Source organism: Microcebus murinus, chromosome 9, assembly GCF_040939455.1.
Source record: "Microcebus murinus isolate Inina chromosome 9, M.murinus_Inina_mat1.0, whole genome shotgun sequence".
NCBI lineage: Eukaryota > Metazoa > Chordata > Mammalia > Primates > Cheirogaleidae > Microcebus > Microcebus murinus.
In genome coordinates, this window is record NC_134112.1 from 80,699,110 (window position 1) to 80,716,853 (window position 17,744).

Sequence of the window (17,744 nt, forward strand, 5' to 3'; positions counted from 1 at the left end):
GTTACAGATCTCACTGTGTCACAGTCACTTGGGAGGCATAAGGACAGATCTGCCTCCTGAGATAAAAGTCTCTGGCCTCACCTACACAAATACAGCCAGAAACCAGACAGTCATGAGCTCCATTCTTGGCTCATGCTCTAGCATCTCCACAAGGCATGTCTTTGTTGGTTAGATGCAGGGCCAATCGACCAGTCTGAATTTCTGCTATTGATAAAAAAGCAACTTTTAAAAGCAAAGAAAGTTAGTTCACCTTAGATTGCAAAAATATATATATAAGTTTCATAACATTTTATTAGTATTCCTTTATATTTTCAATATCCTCTCATATATGAAAGCACTGCCATATTTCCTAGAACTACTGGGGCACTGATCTTCTGCCCCCTATAAAGAATGAAAGGCAGCAGACTAACTGGAAGGACACACATGGCAGGCCAAGCCAAGGGTCACCATCTAGAGCTGAGTGCTCTACCTCTGTGTCCCTAGACACCTCCCATCTTCCACTCACATCTCTATTATAACACAGGCCAGGTGGCATCTTCCCAAACAGAATGCCCCAGGGAGAAGGACCACATAAATCGGCTGTTTCTAATTCCCAGCACCTCTCCTAGTGTATAGACAGCATTAATAGATACTCAATAGGAAGAAACAAAGAAAAAGAAACAAACATGGGAAAAAAATGTTTCTAACAGGAAGATGAGCCTAGTCACTCAATATGAAAAAAAATGAATACTTCTCTCTAAATGATAATACTTTTACATTGGAATTTCCAGGGTCAATACTAGGTTCAGTCTTAACATTTCCCTATAAATCTGCAGATAGATATTTAGCTCTTCCAAGTAGTGAAATGGCATGCTGAGAGGAAAAAACTGTAGGCATAAAAGGCTGTATGAACAGGCAAAAAAGTTGTCAGAAAAATTCAATTAGCTAGAGAAGGAAAATACATTAAGAAAAAAATAATTAAAACCATGCTTATTAAGATCATTAACTCTGTTAACATTAATAGACCAAAAAGGACATCTAGTAAGTCAACTGTAGACTTCACTCTGAAAATATTAACCCAATATACTACTGAACTAAAAAAGGGATAAAAGATGCTGGCCATTATCAAAGTAAAGCAATATCACACCAGTACTTGGAAGATTCTATGCAATTCTAATTGCCTATTTTTAGAAAACATTCTGGAAATAGAGGTCTAAGAAGTATAATCAAACATGAGACCTTAAGACACCTTAAGTTACTACTCTACTCAAATCCATCCATTTCATAGGTAAGAAACTGAAGCCAACAGTTGTTAAACGATTTGCCAAAAACTACCCAGCTGGCATGCTGGGATTAGGTCCTAATTGCCCTGAAGCAGGTCAGTATTTTCTTTCCTCAGTACTACCTTATTTACATGTTTATTTTCAGCCAAGTAAAAAATAAAAATTATCAGGTCTCACCAATTTGGAAAACAAGGAGGTTTTGAATGGAGGTTCTTAATCCATGAATAGGCTCAAGAAATCCCACAAACCCTCAGAAGTAGTACTTCTCTGGGGAGAGGGTTCATAGCTTTTGCTAGATCTCAAAGGAATCAAGAAAAGATGCTTACCTAACAATAGTATACTAGAATGAAGAATGGTCAACTCTTGAAACTCAAAAGAAATATCTTTAGGGAAAAAAAAAATCTAAGGCAGCACTCCTACAATACACAGTTTTCCTTCCAATTGTTGCCAGTGCAACAGAGTTTCTCTGTCAGCTTCCATCTCTAACAAAAGCAACAGGGAAAAAAAAAGATCCCAGTAATTTCAAGCAATGTGGAATGATTACCACCTATGAGATGTTATCATATCTGAAATTCAAAGGAGAATAACAAAGGGAATTTCTTACCCTAAAGTAAATAAGAGCTTAAAAAGCTTAGGCAAAATTATGGCTGGCAGCACCATTAAAGATGCTGAGCTTGACATCAGAGAAGACAACTTCAGGACATCCTTAGTGCTTTTATGGAACCCAGAAACTTGACCTGGATTGACTGTGGACCCCTCGATATGGCATATATTATGCTTTCATGTAACCTACTAATTAATGCCCATGGTAGTGGTCTCCACCCTGGCCAGTTGACAGCACATACCTTTAGAATGTTCTGTGTCCGGATGCAAGACAATGCGGACATATTTAAGATCTCCAAACTGCTGGAGAAGCTCCCCAAGGTCTTCTTCCTCTGAGTCAAAGGACAGATTTCTATGGAAGAGAACCAGAAGGTCACAAGAAAGGTCAATTATAGGCCAGGTAAGGTAGATCACACCTGTAATCCCAGTACTTTGGGAAGTCAAGGTAAGAGGACTGCTTGAGGCCAGGAGTTCGAGACCAGTCTGGGCTACATAGCGAGACTCCATCTCTACAAAAAATAATAAATTAAAAAATTAGCCAGGTGTGATGGCATGTACCTATAGTCCCAGCTACTCAGGAGACTAAGGCAGGAGGATCACTTGAGCCCAGGAGTTTGAGGCTACAATGAACTACAATCATACCACTGTACTCCAGCCTAAGCAACAGAGTGAGACCCTGTCTCAAAAAAAAAAAAAAAAGTCAATTACAAAAGTGAGATCCTATGTTTTGGTACAAGGTAAGTGAGACATCACCTGAAGTGGTTCCCTTGCTTGCAACCACCCTTCCTTGTTCAGAAATAGCCCCAATACATAGGGATACCCCCAGTGGCCAAGCCTCTGCTACATGACTCTGCCCCTTGGTCCCAACTGACTGACCTTTTTTTGTCAATCAGGTTCCCTCTCCCAGGAATTTCAAACTTAGATATATACAAAGACCAGAACTTGTAGGTGCAGATTACTTCAAAATAGCAGTGCCTCAAAAAAGGGAAACTTCTGGGGTGCTGGAAATGTTCTATATCTTGATCTGAGTGGTAGTTACATGGATATATACAAATGAAAAGTTTCACTGAGATGTACCTTTACATTAATGTAGTTTCTTTATGTTATACCTAAAAGAAAAAAAAAAGTAGTGCCCCAAAGAAAAGACCCACAGCCTCCGGCAACTGGGCCCCAGAACTGCCTAGTTTTTCATCCTCTTATTGATGTTTGTTCTTTGAAAAGTCTGATTCTGTGAGCCACTCCAGTGTTCATCCAACAAACCCCCTTTTTCACATAAATTGGCCAAAATTAGTTTCTCTTACTACAACCAGAAGACTCACAACAGGCTAGTGAGAAAAGTCAAATATAACTCCTTCTCTCAATTAGTCATTTCTTCTCCTAAGTTACTATGAAATCAAGATTTCAGTTAAAATTTTATAAAAGTTAGAAAATCCTTCAAAATAATAACATAAAAGCAAACTTTACCAAAAGTTTACTTGCTAACTACAAAAAGAGAAAACTATTTATTTCTCTCAATGGGATTAAAAAATGTCCCAAATTTCAACATAGTATAAAGATTCCTCATTTCCTCAGCTATGCACATCCTTCCAGGGGTAAGAAAAACAGTCCCTCATAGCTATCTACAATTTTACTTCTCTCATACTCAATAACAGCCCCATAAATTATTATATTTCATGAAGTAATCCAGATTAAAAAAAGGTTTTCTGCAATAAGACATATCCTAGCTACATTATCTCTTCTAATTTACTTTATCATGTACATAGTTTTCTCTCTTCCATCTCTTTATTTCCTCAAGTTCTTTATTAATTAAAAGATGTATAAGAGATGGTATCATTACTATTGAGGTCACAAACTTCCATATGTGACATTTCTTCCTTCCTATTACCATGAATACAAAGTTATTTATATGGCAGTTCCAAGTAACATAACTAAAAAATTCATGGAAAAACATGCTGTTAAAAACATGCTGTTTCTTAAAACAGAATAGTACTCCATGGTATACATATACCACATTTTATTAATCCACTCATATATTGATGGGCACCTGGGTTGTTTCTACACCTTTGCGATTGTGAACTGTGCTGCTATAAACATTCAAGTGCAGGTGTCCTATTTGTAGGTGTCATTTGATCTTTTGGGTAGATGCCCAGTAGTGAAATTGCTGGATCAAATGGTAGATCTACTTGTATCGCTTTAAATTATCTCCATATTGCTTTCCACAGAGGCTGAACCAGTTTGCACAATGGTGATATAGCACCCCTTGTATTTTCCTGGATAGAGCTGGAACCCATTCTACTAAGTGAAGTATCTCAAGAATGGAAAAACAAGCACCACATGTCCTCACCAGCAAATTGGTATTAATGGATCAACACCTAAGTGGACATATAGGAATTACATTTATCGGGTGTCAGGCAGGTGGGAGGGGGAGGTGGGGATGGGTATATACAAACATAATGAGTGAGATGTGCAACGTCTGGGGGATGGTCACACTTGAAGCTCTGACTCGAGGGGGGAGGGGGGCATGGGCAATATACATAACCTTAACATTTGTACCCTCATAATATATTGAAATTAAAAAAAAGGAAAAATAAATAAATAAATAAACATGCTGTTAATGGGCTACAGCACAGCATGTATAGGTGAAACTCATCTTTGTAAATATTTATGATATGGACATGTGTGTAGGTGTTCTCTGAGTAGTGATTAAGGTTAATTTTGAGGCTGGGCACAGTCGCTCATGCCTGTAATCCTAGCACTCAGGAAGGCCGAGGCTGGTAGATTGCTCAAGGTCAGGAGTTCCAGACCAGCCTGAGCAAGAGTGAGACCCCGTCTCTACTATAAATAGAAATAAATTAACTGGCCAACTAAAAATATATATATATAAAAATTAGCCAGGCATGGTGGTGCATGCCTGTAGTCCCAGCTACTCGGGAGGCTGAGGCAGGAGGATTGCTTAAGCCCAGGAGTTTGAGTTTGCTGTCAGCTAAGCTGACTCCATGGCACTCTAGCCCGGGCAACAGAAGTGAGACTCTGTCTCAAAAACAAAAACAAAAACAGGTTAATTTGGGGGTTTTTTTGCTTAGGTATTTCATAAACTTCCTACAATGAATATAAACTACTTATAAAAGAGAAACAATTTCATAAGATTGTATAAGAGGATAAAATATGTACCTCTAAAATCAGACCCAAATGACCCTACTACATTGGTACTTAAGAAAGGGTAACTGTTAGGCTATGTTTGCTATAAGAAAAAGAAAGAGTGTGAGAAGGCATGCTGACCTTCTGAAAATGCCAATCTGCTGTAGTGAGTGGGGTTGAAACAGTAAGAGCAACATGAAACACAACCTATCTCCACCCTGACTCCCACCCCCAGTTTTCTTGGAAACAAATCCGATGTTTTACTTTATCCTGGACATGGTTTAGATGGTAAGCTGTGCATAAAGACAGAAATCATTTGGGACAAATGGCATCACCCCTCCCCAGCACTCCCCCTAAAACAAAGGCCAGAAGTGAGATGTTTCCAACAGTTGAAGTGATTTGTTACAAATGATGATACCCAATTACAAAGAATGAAATCTAAATGAGGACAAGCTAGAACCCATGCTATCTACCTTCTGTGATATAGTTCTGATTCTCCCTATGTTCCTGGGACCAGATGTACTAATGGTTTTAGAGGCATCTAATATTCTGGGCTAGGTAAAAGAACTAGTGCCAAAAAGAAGGAAGAGAGGAAGAAAGGAAGGGAGGGAAGGAGGAATGAAAGAAAGGAAGGAGGGAAAAAAGAGAAAAAAGAGATGCCGGGCGGGTGGCTCACGCCTGTAATCCTAGCACTCTGGGAGGCCGAGGCGGGCGGATTGCTTGAGGTCAGGAATTTGAAACCACCCTGAGCAAGAGCAAGATCCTGTCTCTACTATAAATAGAAAGAAATTAATTGGCTAACCAATATATACAGAAAAAATTAGCCGGGCAAGGTGGTGCATGCCTGTAGTCCCAGCTATTCGGGAAGCTGAGGCAGCAGGATTGCTTGAGCCCAGGAGTTTGAGGTTGCTATGAGCTAGGCTGATGCCAAAGTACTCACTCTAGCCTGAGCAACAAAGCAAGACTCTGTCTCAAAAAAAAAGAGAGAGAGAAAAGAGGAGAGGAGAAGAAACCTATGAAGGTGACACAAACAGCAGTTCTTGAGGTATTGTAGAAAGGCATACCTGATAAAAATAGTTTTTCCTTCATTCACATCAGATGGTAATTTTCTCTTCTTTTGCCTTGAGACTTGCACATCTAAAGTAAAAAGAAAAACAACAAACTGAAAAAAACTAGTGTAGCCATATGACAAAGAGCTAACTTCTTAAACATATAAAGATCTCACATACATTGATAAAAGAAAAAATTTTTTAAATGGACAAAGGATATGCAACTAAATACAAAAAAAATGCTCACACATAATTAAAGAAAAACACAGCACAAGAAATGAAATACTATTTTTCACAAACAGATTGACAAAATTAAAAAGAATGATAAAATCCAATGAGGTAAAGGTGTGGGAAAAAGGCACTCCCATATACTACTGTAACAGTGTAAACTTTCTGGAAATATTGTATAGGATACATAGAAACTGTGAGGAGAAAAACATATACATTCACACACAAACTACGAAAAACACTATATTTTGTATGTGTGCATATGTAATGTGCATGTATGTGTGTTTTTGCTTATTAAATTATTAAATATCTCTAGATACATGAGAAACATATCACACTGATTGTCTCTGGGGAAGCACCCTAAGATACTGAAGATCTGGGTATAAGGAACACATGCTGCTTTGAAGAACAGACATACATGCTTATATACACATAGAAAATATCTATAAGGAAACATCAGAAACAACCGTGGTTACTTTGGGAGATTTGTTAGGATTGGTATTTTTTATTAATTTTCTCCCATTATCATGTATTTGTCCTATAAATTTTTTCAGGTGAAAGAATGGCATGACAGCTGAATGTGGGTTGTAGAATACAGCGTCTCATAGTCCCTTCAGTATAAAAGCTTCTTCAATTCTAAGCTGACTACTATTCCGTTCTCATGGAAAAATCTTATTTCCTCAGATTTCTTATATGGTCAAACCAACATGCCAGACATACAGAAATGGAAGCAGAAAATAGCTGAATAAAAATTTCTACCCAGGACAAACCAAAGAAATACGTATTGGCCATTTCTTGTTTTGTAATGACCCTCCTTTCTCAATAAACAAGCTGAATTTATTCTAAATAAAGGTAGCAATAAGGATTGGTAAGTTTTACAAAAAGCTCAAAGAAGTCCTTGTTATGAACTGAATTGTGTGCTCACATAATTCATATATTGAAGCTCTAAGCTCCAGTATGACTATATTTGGAGATAGGGACTTTAGGGAAGTAATTAAGTGTAAAGGAGGTCATGAGGATAGGGCTCTAATCTGACAGGACTGAGGCCCTTATAAGAAAAGAAAGAAACCAGAGCTCATTCTCACTCCTTCTCTCTCTTTCCCCTCAGGAACACGGAGGAAAGGCCATGTGAGGACACAGCAAGAAGGCTGTGAGCCAGGAAGAGAGCCTCACCAGGAGCCGAATTAGCCAGCACCTTGATCTGGGACCTCCAGCCTCCAGAACTGTGACAAAATACGCTTCCATTGTTTAAGCCACCCAGTCTGTAGTATCTTGTTATGGCGGCCTGAACTGATAATACAGTCCTTTACCCCAACCTCAACTCAAAAGAGTTGCTTAAAATCCACCTTGGTGTTAAGATGCAATATCCTGTTTATCCAGTTACGCATTCAACTTGGACAATCAAGAGAGAGAGGTAGGACCTCAGCATTAAGCTAGGTTTTAAATTCCCTAAGAAAGAATCTTAACCCTCAAACATCACTACAAACCCATTAAGACAGTTTCCTTTTCAGTATTTAAACATAAATGTGATAGAACACCTTAATGTCCTATTTAAAAGGAGGCCTGAGCAGAACCGATGCACATTTCTCAGTAACTTAAAGTTTCAAGGCATTTATGAAAATCTAAGCAAACCTTCATCATCTTGCCCCACAGTGCTCGCATCACTTTGAGCCATTTCCTCTCTTCCATCAATACTGTCTGTTTCCTCAAGGTCACTGTCCTCGTCAGAATGATCTTCTTCACTGCTTTCCGCGGGGGCTGCTCTCTTGACTGCTCTGCAATGGCACAGTTCAGAACAAAGAATCGGGGCTCAGAGAGGGGCCTATTCTACTTAACTACACATGTCAATTCTGCAATGGTGGAGAAAAGACAATCCTGAATCTTCCTCTGTTGTCTCAGACAGGCTGAGTTGCTTACCTCTTCTGAATCTGCACAGGCTTCATCACCTTTGAGTCTTTACTCTCTTCCTCCTCCTCTTCATCGTCCTCATCGTCGTCATCGTCATCACCATCAACCTCCTCTTCATCATCATCACCATCAACCTCAACATCATCTTCATCATCATCTTTTTCTTCCTCTTTCATATTCTTTTTCAATCTGCCATTCTTTTTAACTGATTCCTGAGGTTTAGGTCCGTGACTCTTTTCCTCACCTCCTGAGGGAGATAAAGAAAGTTAGGAATTCATTTAATATTTTAACAGGAGGTTATTTTAACAGGAATAACTAATACTCCAAGTTCCTGGTTTTTTCATTTTATAGAATTTCATATATTTTTCTTACTGTATATAATATAGTAAGAGAGAGTAAGTATGAGGGGGTAAAAAACAAAAACAAACAACCAACCCTCATCACTCAGATTCCTTTGGAGTTTGTCCCATTCACCAGAAGCCTGAAGGTTATCTGGCCCAGGAGGAAAGAAGTTGCCACTGAGCCTCTGCAAACAACCTACCACCCATACACCGCATGCCACAGCCAGTACAGTGCACGTTCCAGGGAAAAGCCAAGCTATGAACTTTGATCTCAGTCTAAGACTCTGGTAGCTTAAAAGCCAATTATTTTCTAAATAAAACTCAAGTTTTAAGTTTCTCTATTCTTAATGTTTCATCACATCCTATTATGAAAAGCTGGGAAAGGACAGCAAGTAGAGAGGACAATGAACTCCCCGCTACCCAATACTACCACATCTTACCTGAGGCAGAAACAGACTGAGTATCTTTATATTTATCCTTTGCCACAGCCCAATCCACAGCCACTGTCCGCCCTGTCAAACAAAAAAGTGGCATCAGAAAGGCTTTCCTCTTTTTAACATCCCTTCCTCCTGTAAATGATCCCTAGTCAACAAAGACAATATAATGGAACCAGTGGAGACAAAGAAACTGCCAAATCAGAGAATGCTGGCCCTTAAATAAAGCACACAGAAGCTGCCTACTCTTTTTACTCCTTAACCTTTTTATCAATAAACAGAAATGTTGCTTTCTACACAGCCACCACCCTGGGATATGATGGAGTAAAAAAATAATTAGAACAGTGTTTCCAGTTAGAATAGCAAGAAGTAAAATAGGCATTCTGGAGCCACCTGCACCCTACTCATAAGTTAGGAAGTCTCTCAGCCAACCCCTTCTTTAGGCACAATACCTAATAAATCAATACCTAGAGTAGCATCACAGTCAGTTTAATAGCCAATAGATGCTGAACAGTGATGGTAGCCAAAAGGAGGAACCTAGACATCAACCTGCATCTATCGGCAATTATTTCAGGGACATTTTTCATTAAGGATTTAAAAGGACACTCTCACCAAATAAAGAATATTGGCATGGGTTCTTTCAAGTTTAACCCCAAGATCAAGTACTAGGAATACTTTACCAAAACAGCTTCAGTGTTAGCAGTGAGCCTCTCAAAAATGCATACACCTTTTTGAAAATGTAGAAAGTATGTTACTCTGTTAATTCACCACAACACCAGAAATATCTGGGTCAATGTTATGGGCATAGAAAACTTACCTTTTATCTCTTTCATGTTCATGCCTTTGAGAGCTTTACCTGCTTCTAAGAGGTTTTTGAACTGAACAAAAGCAAAACCACGCATCTTTCCATCTGTGTGTAAAAATACAGAGAAGTTAGAGGCAACAGCAGAAAGCTAACAGAGCACTAAGAAGGAAATTACAGCAACTTGAGCTGACAAGATGGTCCAAATCCTCAGCAGGATGGCCTCTTGCTGACTATACTTTGACTTGGGTTTGGAGAGCACAATGCATTTTCTCAAACTGTAACTAGTATTCTAGAACTAATTCTGATTTAACTGACAATACCATCAGGGGCAGCATAGCATTATTATTTTGGTTTTTATTACTTGTCAAGCAGTATGCCAGATACTTCATATATATCATATTATCCAGGGCTCACAAAGAGTATGACATAAACCTTGTATTTCTATTTCAAAAGGTACTTAGTTCAAGGGTGATATGGAAAAAGACATGTTAAATTATCTTAATCCAACCCACACCAAATGAAGGTTTACTAGTACCTGGCTTCCTAGGGATATTTACTTCCAGGACAGCTCCAAATTGAGTAAATATTGTCTTCAAGTCAACTTCTGAACACTGAAGCCAAAGTAAAGAAAGAAAAGAGAAATATTAACATAACAAATAACCACAAAACATCAACCACTAAGTTCATTAGGAAAAACTTGAATATTTTTACTCCTTTTCTTTCTTTTTTATTTTTTTACAGACAGGGTCTCATCACTCTGCCACCTAGGCTGAAGTGCAGTGGCACAATTATACCTCACTATAAGCTCAAACTCCTGGGCTCAAGCAATTCTCCTGCCTCAGCCTCCCAAGCAGCTAGGGTTGCAGGTGTGTGCCACCACACCCAGTTAATTTTATTTTTGGTAAAGAGATGGGGTCTCACTATGTTGCCTAGGCTAGTCTTGAACTCCTGGCCTACATTTGAGACTAGGACATCAAACATTTCTGAATAGAAGACATCTTACTTTGTATCTAAGAGGCAAAAAAGACAGACATCAGAGAGCTTTTTCTCCCCTCTTTCTCAGTAGTAGTTCCCCCAAAAGGAAGGCATCTTCACACTTAGTGTCCTTAATAAATTCTTATTATACAGGCCCACTTTCTGAATTCAACAGGGCTAAGGTTCATTCCCAAAAGAAATTAAACAAATTACACCATCTTGGGTGGGGACTTCCACCAGTGAGCACACCTTAGCTCTAACAGCTTTCAGAACATGCAGTGTTAGTTTTCTCTCTCACTTACCTTAAAGCTCAGGTTCCGAATAATTAATCTGGCTTTCTTATCTGCCACTTTGGCTTTTTTAGGCTGTAGTTTCTTCTCTGGGGACTCTGAATTTTCTAAAAAATAAGAAGCAATGGAATTAGTCTGTGCTCCAAAATCACCCAATTCTAGGCCAAAACATCACAGAAAAAAGCTACTAGTGACAGATGGCATTTACCACAGGGTTAAGTGTGACAATACCCAGAACACTAGATTTTTCAGACTGAGATGGAAAGAAAGGAACTAAAAAGAGTATCAAAATACATTAAATGATCAAAAAGAAACATAGGAAGCTTAAGTTCAAGTAGCTCTGGTCATGCCTCTCTCTCATTGTTGCAGTGCTCCTCCTAAGCCGGAGGGAAAACTGCCTTCGATTACTGGAAACTCACCATTTTTCCCCTTTTCCTTTGTCTTGTTCCTCAGTTTTTTCTTAGCAACAGTCACACTGATCTTGCGACCTTCGAAGGTGGTAATCTCCTGCAGGGCCCTCTGAACATCTTCCGGCATAGAAAAAGTGACATAGCCAAAGCCTCGACATGCCTTATTCCCTGGAATAATGCAAGTGGGGGATGAAAAGGAGAGAGCATCATAAGCCAAGAACACTAAATGAATAAATAAATCCACAAAGCCTAACCTAGCACATATACTGCCAAGCCACACTGTTATCAGTTTGCCAAAAGTCTCAAGAGAGAAAGAAACAGGGCGGTATCAGTGGTCCCTTCCCCACTTTGCACAGAAACTGTTAGGCTTCCTTCTCTTTTAATTTGGTGTCTTTGCTGTTAGCACTTCTTTTTCCCCCATCCTGATAATCTCAAGAATCTAGAGGATACATAACATACATTAGGCCCTCAAAGAAGAACTCAACATCAAAAAGAACAACTACTTCTGCTGATGCAGATTGTAAAAAAAAAAAAAACACCAGAGAAGGTAGGAAAGGTATGAGCTATGGTTTGAATGTGTCCTCTAAATCTCATGTGATGGAAATTTACTCCACAATGCGGCAGTATTGAAAGGTGGGGCCTCTAAGAAATAACTGGATCATGATTAATACATGGATTAATGGGTTAATGGATTAACAGGTTATTATGAGAGAGGAACTAGTGGAGAGGCCTAAGCTAGCATGTTACCCCACTTAGCTCCCTCACCAAGTAATACTCTACACCACCTCGAGACTCTGCTAGAGTTCCCACCAGCAAGAAGCCTCTCACCAAATATGGCTCCTCCACCTTGGACTTCTCAGCCTCTAAAACTGTAAGAAATAAATTTCTTTTTAAATTACTCAGTTTCGGGTATTCTGTTATAAGCAACAGAAAATGGATTAAGATGGTACAAGAGCTTCCAAAATAAGAATATAAGATTGCAGTTCCCTCCTCAGAATAGATTAGCAATAAATGCCCTGACAAAAGAACCTCAAAGAACACACACTGCTTCAGGAGCCTGTAGATACTATTACCATTATTACCAATGCCTTAGCCATCAATATCAAATTAAACCTTTCCAAAGTAGCAGTGAATTCTTATCTAATTTTATCTTCAGAACACCTCAAGGTAGGCAAAGCAAATATCATCATCCCTTCTTTCCAAATGAATAATTTGAGATAGAGGTAGATGAAAGCAAGTGAATGTCACACAAGGTGTTAGTAGCTGAATTAATTCCTCCATTTCAGCCCCATGTTCTTCCACAGGACTCCACAGAGAGGAATATAAGGACCAAGCAGATGAAAAATTACGACGTATCAACTATAACCCACCTTTGCCCTGTTTTTGATTTAACATTTTGTATAGTGAAATGTTAAGTAATTTATTGCATCAGAAAGGAAAAGAACAGACCAAGAAGTCTGCCTACTACCTGAAGAAGAAATAAAGCTCATGTGCTCTGCTTCCCTTTCAGTTACACTCGAATCAGCTTAAGGGTACAAGCCTGACAGGATGCTGATCCACATAATCTGGGTAAAGGTGACACTTGGCACCAGGAGAGCATACTGTGATGTGGAGACCGATCTTGGAACTCCTCACAAAAGCCTGCCCACTCACCTTCAGAAAATGAAAGCAAGAAAACTCAGGGCCCTTCCTGATCAGTACAATCAAAAATAAAGCAGCTGAAACGTAAAGGAGTTCAGTGCCCAAATAGGACATACGATAAATACCAATTCACTTTACATTTCTGCAAAGCACTCCCCTATACATTTAGAATCCTTCACAACCCTGTGAAATTATTCCCACCTTAAAGAGGTTAAGTGACATGCCACTACTGTTGACAAAGACCTCACTCCACATACCCTCCCTCCAATTCCATTGAGTGCAGCACTCTTTCCAATACATCTCCGCTGTCTGGATAGAAAAGTGCATAGTTTTTTTAAAAGGGAGTAAGAGATTTTGTTAAGAATTATATACCAAGTACACAAGGCTTAAGGTAAGGTTACATGTGGCCAATATTCTGAGGACTCAAAGGAGAATTCCCATACAATGGCCTGTTTTCCCTGGAATACAACCACCTAGCACTGTATAGCAGTGTTTCTCAAATTGTTTAGACAACTCACAGTAAGGAATGTGAAACTGGGTACACATATATATTCTTTATTTGAAACTGAAATAAAAGTTTTACAAATACTCATCCTTTACCATATATGGATGTACTCCTTCTACCCTATTTCATTTTTTCAAAACTCTAGTCATGACCCACTCAAGACCCACTAACGGGTAATGATCTGCAGTTTAAGAAACATCATTCTCTCATTCAGCTACTTCTATACATAAATGACAAAGAACAGGCAGGTACCATGGCTTGTATAGCAATCAAAGCTATGTTGACAATCCTAAGCATAACTTTCGTAACTAACAAAATATATGCTAAGGACGCGGTGATTATTAACACGTTAGTCTGCCTACTCACATATTCAGATATCATGAGGAGAAAGCAGGAGTCCATGAGATGCCAATCCCACCAGAGGTAAAGAGGCAGCCACCTTGAGAAACAGCCTGGTGACTTGGAAGAGAGCTAATGTCTGTTTGGGGTAACATCACGTACCTATCTCAGGTGCCCCTCAACGGTCCAGGTAAGATGAAAAAATGCTTCCACATTAAAATCTTTATTATTCTTCCTCACTCTAATACGTGCCAACCCTACTTCATAATGACATAATGAGCATTAAGCAAAATGTAAAGTATATAGCATTATTCCACAAGTCAGTAAATCTCCCCAGGGACTCAAGACAAAAACCTTGGAGTCAGACCTGACTCCTTGACTCCTCTTTTTCTCATACTCCACACCTGACCCATCAGCAAACCCTCTCAGCTCTACCTGCAAAAATGTCCACATCCTAACTACCTTTTCCTACCTCCTCTGCTACCACCCTGGTCCAATATCATTATCTCTCACCTGGCTTACTGTAAGAGACTACTAACTGGTCTCTCTGCTTCCATCCTATTCTCCAACAGACTATTTGGAACACCTTAGCCACCTCTACCTTCCTAAAAATCTCATCTCCAGGAGAGCGACCCCAAATTCACCAGGACAGGCAGAAGTTGCTTTTGCCCTGGTCCTAACCCAGGGTGTTTAATACCTTCTAAGTGTCTCCACAAATTCCCAGATTATGTGCATAAAACACAGCCAGAAAGCACAGATACAAGTATGTCACATACATCATTCGGACAATTCTCATGTTCTCAAAGAATATGAGACATCTGTCACCTCGACCTCAGAAACAAACTGTCTTTCAAAATGTAAGCTAAGTCGTATTTACTGCTCTCTGCTTAAAACCAGTGGCCTCCTATCTCAAAGTAAAAGCCAAAGTCCTTGCAACAGCCTATAAGGACCTACATGATCTGTTACTCCAGATCTCATCTCCTAATTCTCTTCCCTTTACTCACTTCACTCCAGTCACTCTGGCCTCCTTGCTACTCCTCCAGTGTACCAGGCACACTCCTGCTTCAGTATCTTTGAACTTGCTGCTTCCTCTGCCTAATTGCTCTTTCCCCTGGGAAGCACATGTTCACTTTCTGACTTCAGTCAGGTCTTCCCTGGTCACTGTTTTTATTGCCACTCCTCACCTCCTCTTCCCCTACCCACAAATAGACATAGATTTCCTAACTCCTTCTCTGATTTATCTTTCTCCGTGGCATTTATCATCATTACCCCCATATACGTGGCTTATTTGTCTATTGGCTGTTTCCCCACCTTGAAGACATAAGAGCAATGATTGCTTTGGTGTTGTGCACTGCTGTTTCTCCAGGACCTTCAATAGTGCCTCGCACATAGTAGGCATTCCATAAGTATTTGCTGAATAAATAAAAGGACGAATGAAGAGTACACTGGCTAAGAGCTCCAGGACTGATGATCAAAATCTGTACTACTTAATAGCCATACCAACATAAACTAAAGTTACTAAATTTCCCTAAGTCCCAGCTTCCTGTCTGTAAAATGAGATGAAGACTCTCCATCCAATAAGTTTGTTGAGAAAATTAAATGACATAACCTGTGTCAAACTCAATACCGTGCCTAGCAATCAGCTGATTCCCAATAAGCCTTACTAATGCTTTACTAAAAGTTAGCTATTTTCATTATTGCCAAATAAGACTGTATATGTGAGCATGCATAATAACAGAAAGAGCTATAGAAACGTCAGGAAATGCTTTGCTTTTCATAAACCGACCTCTATAGACCCATAGAAAAGAAACTCTATTCCCTATCCCCTCTCTTTGGGGAGGGTACAGAATTATATGGCTCCCTGAATCCTGGGAAGGTGTCCTCGTCGGGATCCCGCGCCCAAGAAACACCAGCCCGCCGCCCCTACCTTTCTCAGTCACCACGAAGCACTGCTTCACCGGCCCCACCTGACTGAACAGCTCCTCCAGCTGCTCACTGCGGGCCGAGGGCGGGAGACGGCCCACAAACAGGGTCAGGCCGGCCATGAGACCGGGAAACACAAAGCGAGCGAGGACGAGAGCAAACTGTGTCCACGGAAGAGAGACGAGAGACTGAATTTGGCAGGAGAACCACGCCGTTGCCACTCAGTGGCTGGGAAATTCCGGAAGTGCTCGTTGCTCTAAAGAGTCCGGAGGAAAACATTGTGTGAGGGAGGAAAAAGCGTTCCGGGATGAAAAAAAATAATGACGCCCCGGGGGCGGAGCTTTTTGAGCGGGGATCCACCCCCTATCCCAGCGTCGCCCCCGCCTCTGTAGTGAAATGTGGTTTCAACAATTTCTACCTTCCTAAAAATCTCATCTCCAGGAGAGCAACCCCAAATTCACCAGGACAGGCAGAAGTTGTTTTTGCCCTGGTCCTAACCCAGGGTGTTTAATACCTTCTAAGTGTCTCCACAGATTCCCAGATTATGTGCATAAAACACAGCCAGAAAGCACAGATACAAGTATGTCACATACATCATTCGGACAATTCTCATGTTCTCAAAGAATATGAGACATCTGTCACCTCGACCTCAGAAACAAACTGTCTTTACTAAAGTACACATAGACACAGACTGCACACAATTATTCTCTCAATAAATATTTACTGAGCTCCTACTATGTGTCAGGCATTAGGCATAAAATTGGTAAGCTAAAAATTAGCTGGGTGTGGTAGTGCACACCTGTGTAGTCCTAACTATTCCAGAGGCTAAAGCAGGAGAAGGGCTTAAGCCTAGGCATTCCAGACTGCAGTGAGCTGTGATCATGCCACTGCACTCCAGCCTGGGCAACAGAGTAAGACCCTATCTCTAATAAATAAATAAATAAACACCCCCAAAAAACAAACTAACTAACTAAAAACAATTGGTGAGCTGAAAAAAGACAGAGTCCCTGCTCTCATAGAGAATACAGTCTAGAGGGGAAGATAGACAATTTTAAAAATCTTTCAAATAGGGCCAGGTGCAGTGGCTCATGACTGTGATCCCAGCAATTTGGGAGGCGGAGGCAGGAGGATCACTGGAGCCCAGGAGTTTGAGGTTGTAGTGAGCTATGATCATACCACTGCACTCCAGTCTGGGGAACAGAGCAAGACCCTGTCTTAAAAAAAAAAATCTTACAAGCAAATCATACCATGCACACTGTGAGACCACATCAGAGCACACAAAGCAAACATAACATCCAGCTTATACACAGAGACAGAAGATCTTCCCTTAGATCAATTCACCGGACAGACCCAAGGCTAAGAGGTCTCACTTGGCCAAGGGGAGATCTGGGTGCTCCTGGATCCTGGAACACAGAGAGTATTTGCCATCCCACTGGGCTCAAGAACGGACCTGTGTGCCAGATAGCTGCATCCTGCAGAACACCTAGCTTAAAAAAGTACTCAAGACATTTTTTTAAATCATTACTTTCAAATAGTAGTGACACGGTAGGCAGAACACTCAAAAAGTATAAAAGGTACTACACTGAAAAGTAAGTTTCACATTCTCCTCAAGCCATTCATCCATTTTGAATACATTTTGGGTGGATGGATGACTGGTTAGTAGTGATGGGGTTGGGGGACACTAAACATCAGATTTATGAAGCTCTAGCTCCAAGTAAGTAACATTCTTAAAAGATAGCATCAATTATTGTTAAAAACATAACTCAGGAGAGGAAGTATTGAAATACAGGACAGATTTTTAAGGCTATTGGGTTAATCCTATCCAGGATAAAGAGAAACAAATAGACAAAGGAAATGGAATGGGTCACTTGAACAAAGTTGGTTTGGAATTCT

The 17,744-nt window shown here is 40.0% G+C and overlaps 1 protein-coding gene across 2 annotated transcripts in view; it reads right to left on the reverse strand.

Annotated features, from left to right (window-relative positions):
• Positions 1-16,122, reverse strand: part of RBM28 (RNA binding motif protein 28) — a 30,296-nt gene extending 14,174 nt beyond the window's left edge. The window contains exons 1-10 of one of the 2 annotated variants that reach the window (XM_076006598.1): positions 15,856-16,122; positions 11,453-11,611; positions 11,046-11,140; positions 10,304-10,379; positions 9,781-9,873; positions 8,970-9,041; positions 8,198-8,432; positions 7,913-8,055; positions 6,068-6,140; positions 2,108-2,217 (exon numbers count right to left, since the gene is read on the reverse strand). In XM_076006598.1, coding sequence (XP_075862713.1) covers positions 2,108-2,217; positions 6,068-6,140; positions 7,913-8,055; positions 8,198-8,432; positions 8,970-9,041; positions 9,781-9,873; positions 10,304-10,379; positions 11,046-11,140; positions 11,453-11,611; positions 15,856-15,973 — 1,174 coding nt within the window. In that variant the 5' untranslated portion in view covers positions 15,974-16,122. Of the gene's footprint in view, positions 1-2,107; positions 2,218-6,067; positions 6,141-7,912; positions 8,056-8,197; positions 8,436-8,969; positions 9,042-9,780; positions 9,874-10,303; positions 10,380-11,045; positions 11,141-11,452; positions 11,612-15,855 lie in introns of both variants that reach the window. The other variant, XM_076006597.1, reaches the window with a different exon arrangement.
• Positions 16,123-17,744: the final 1,622 nt, after the last annotated feature.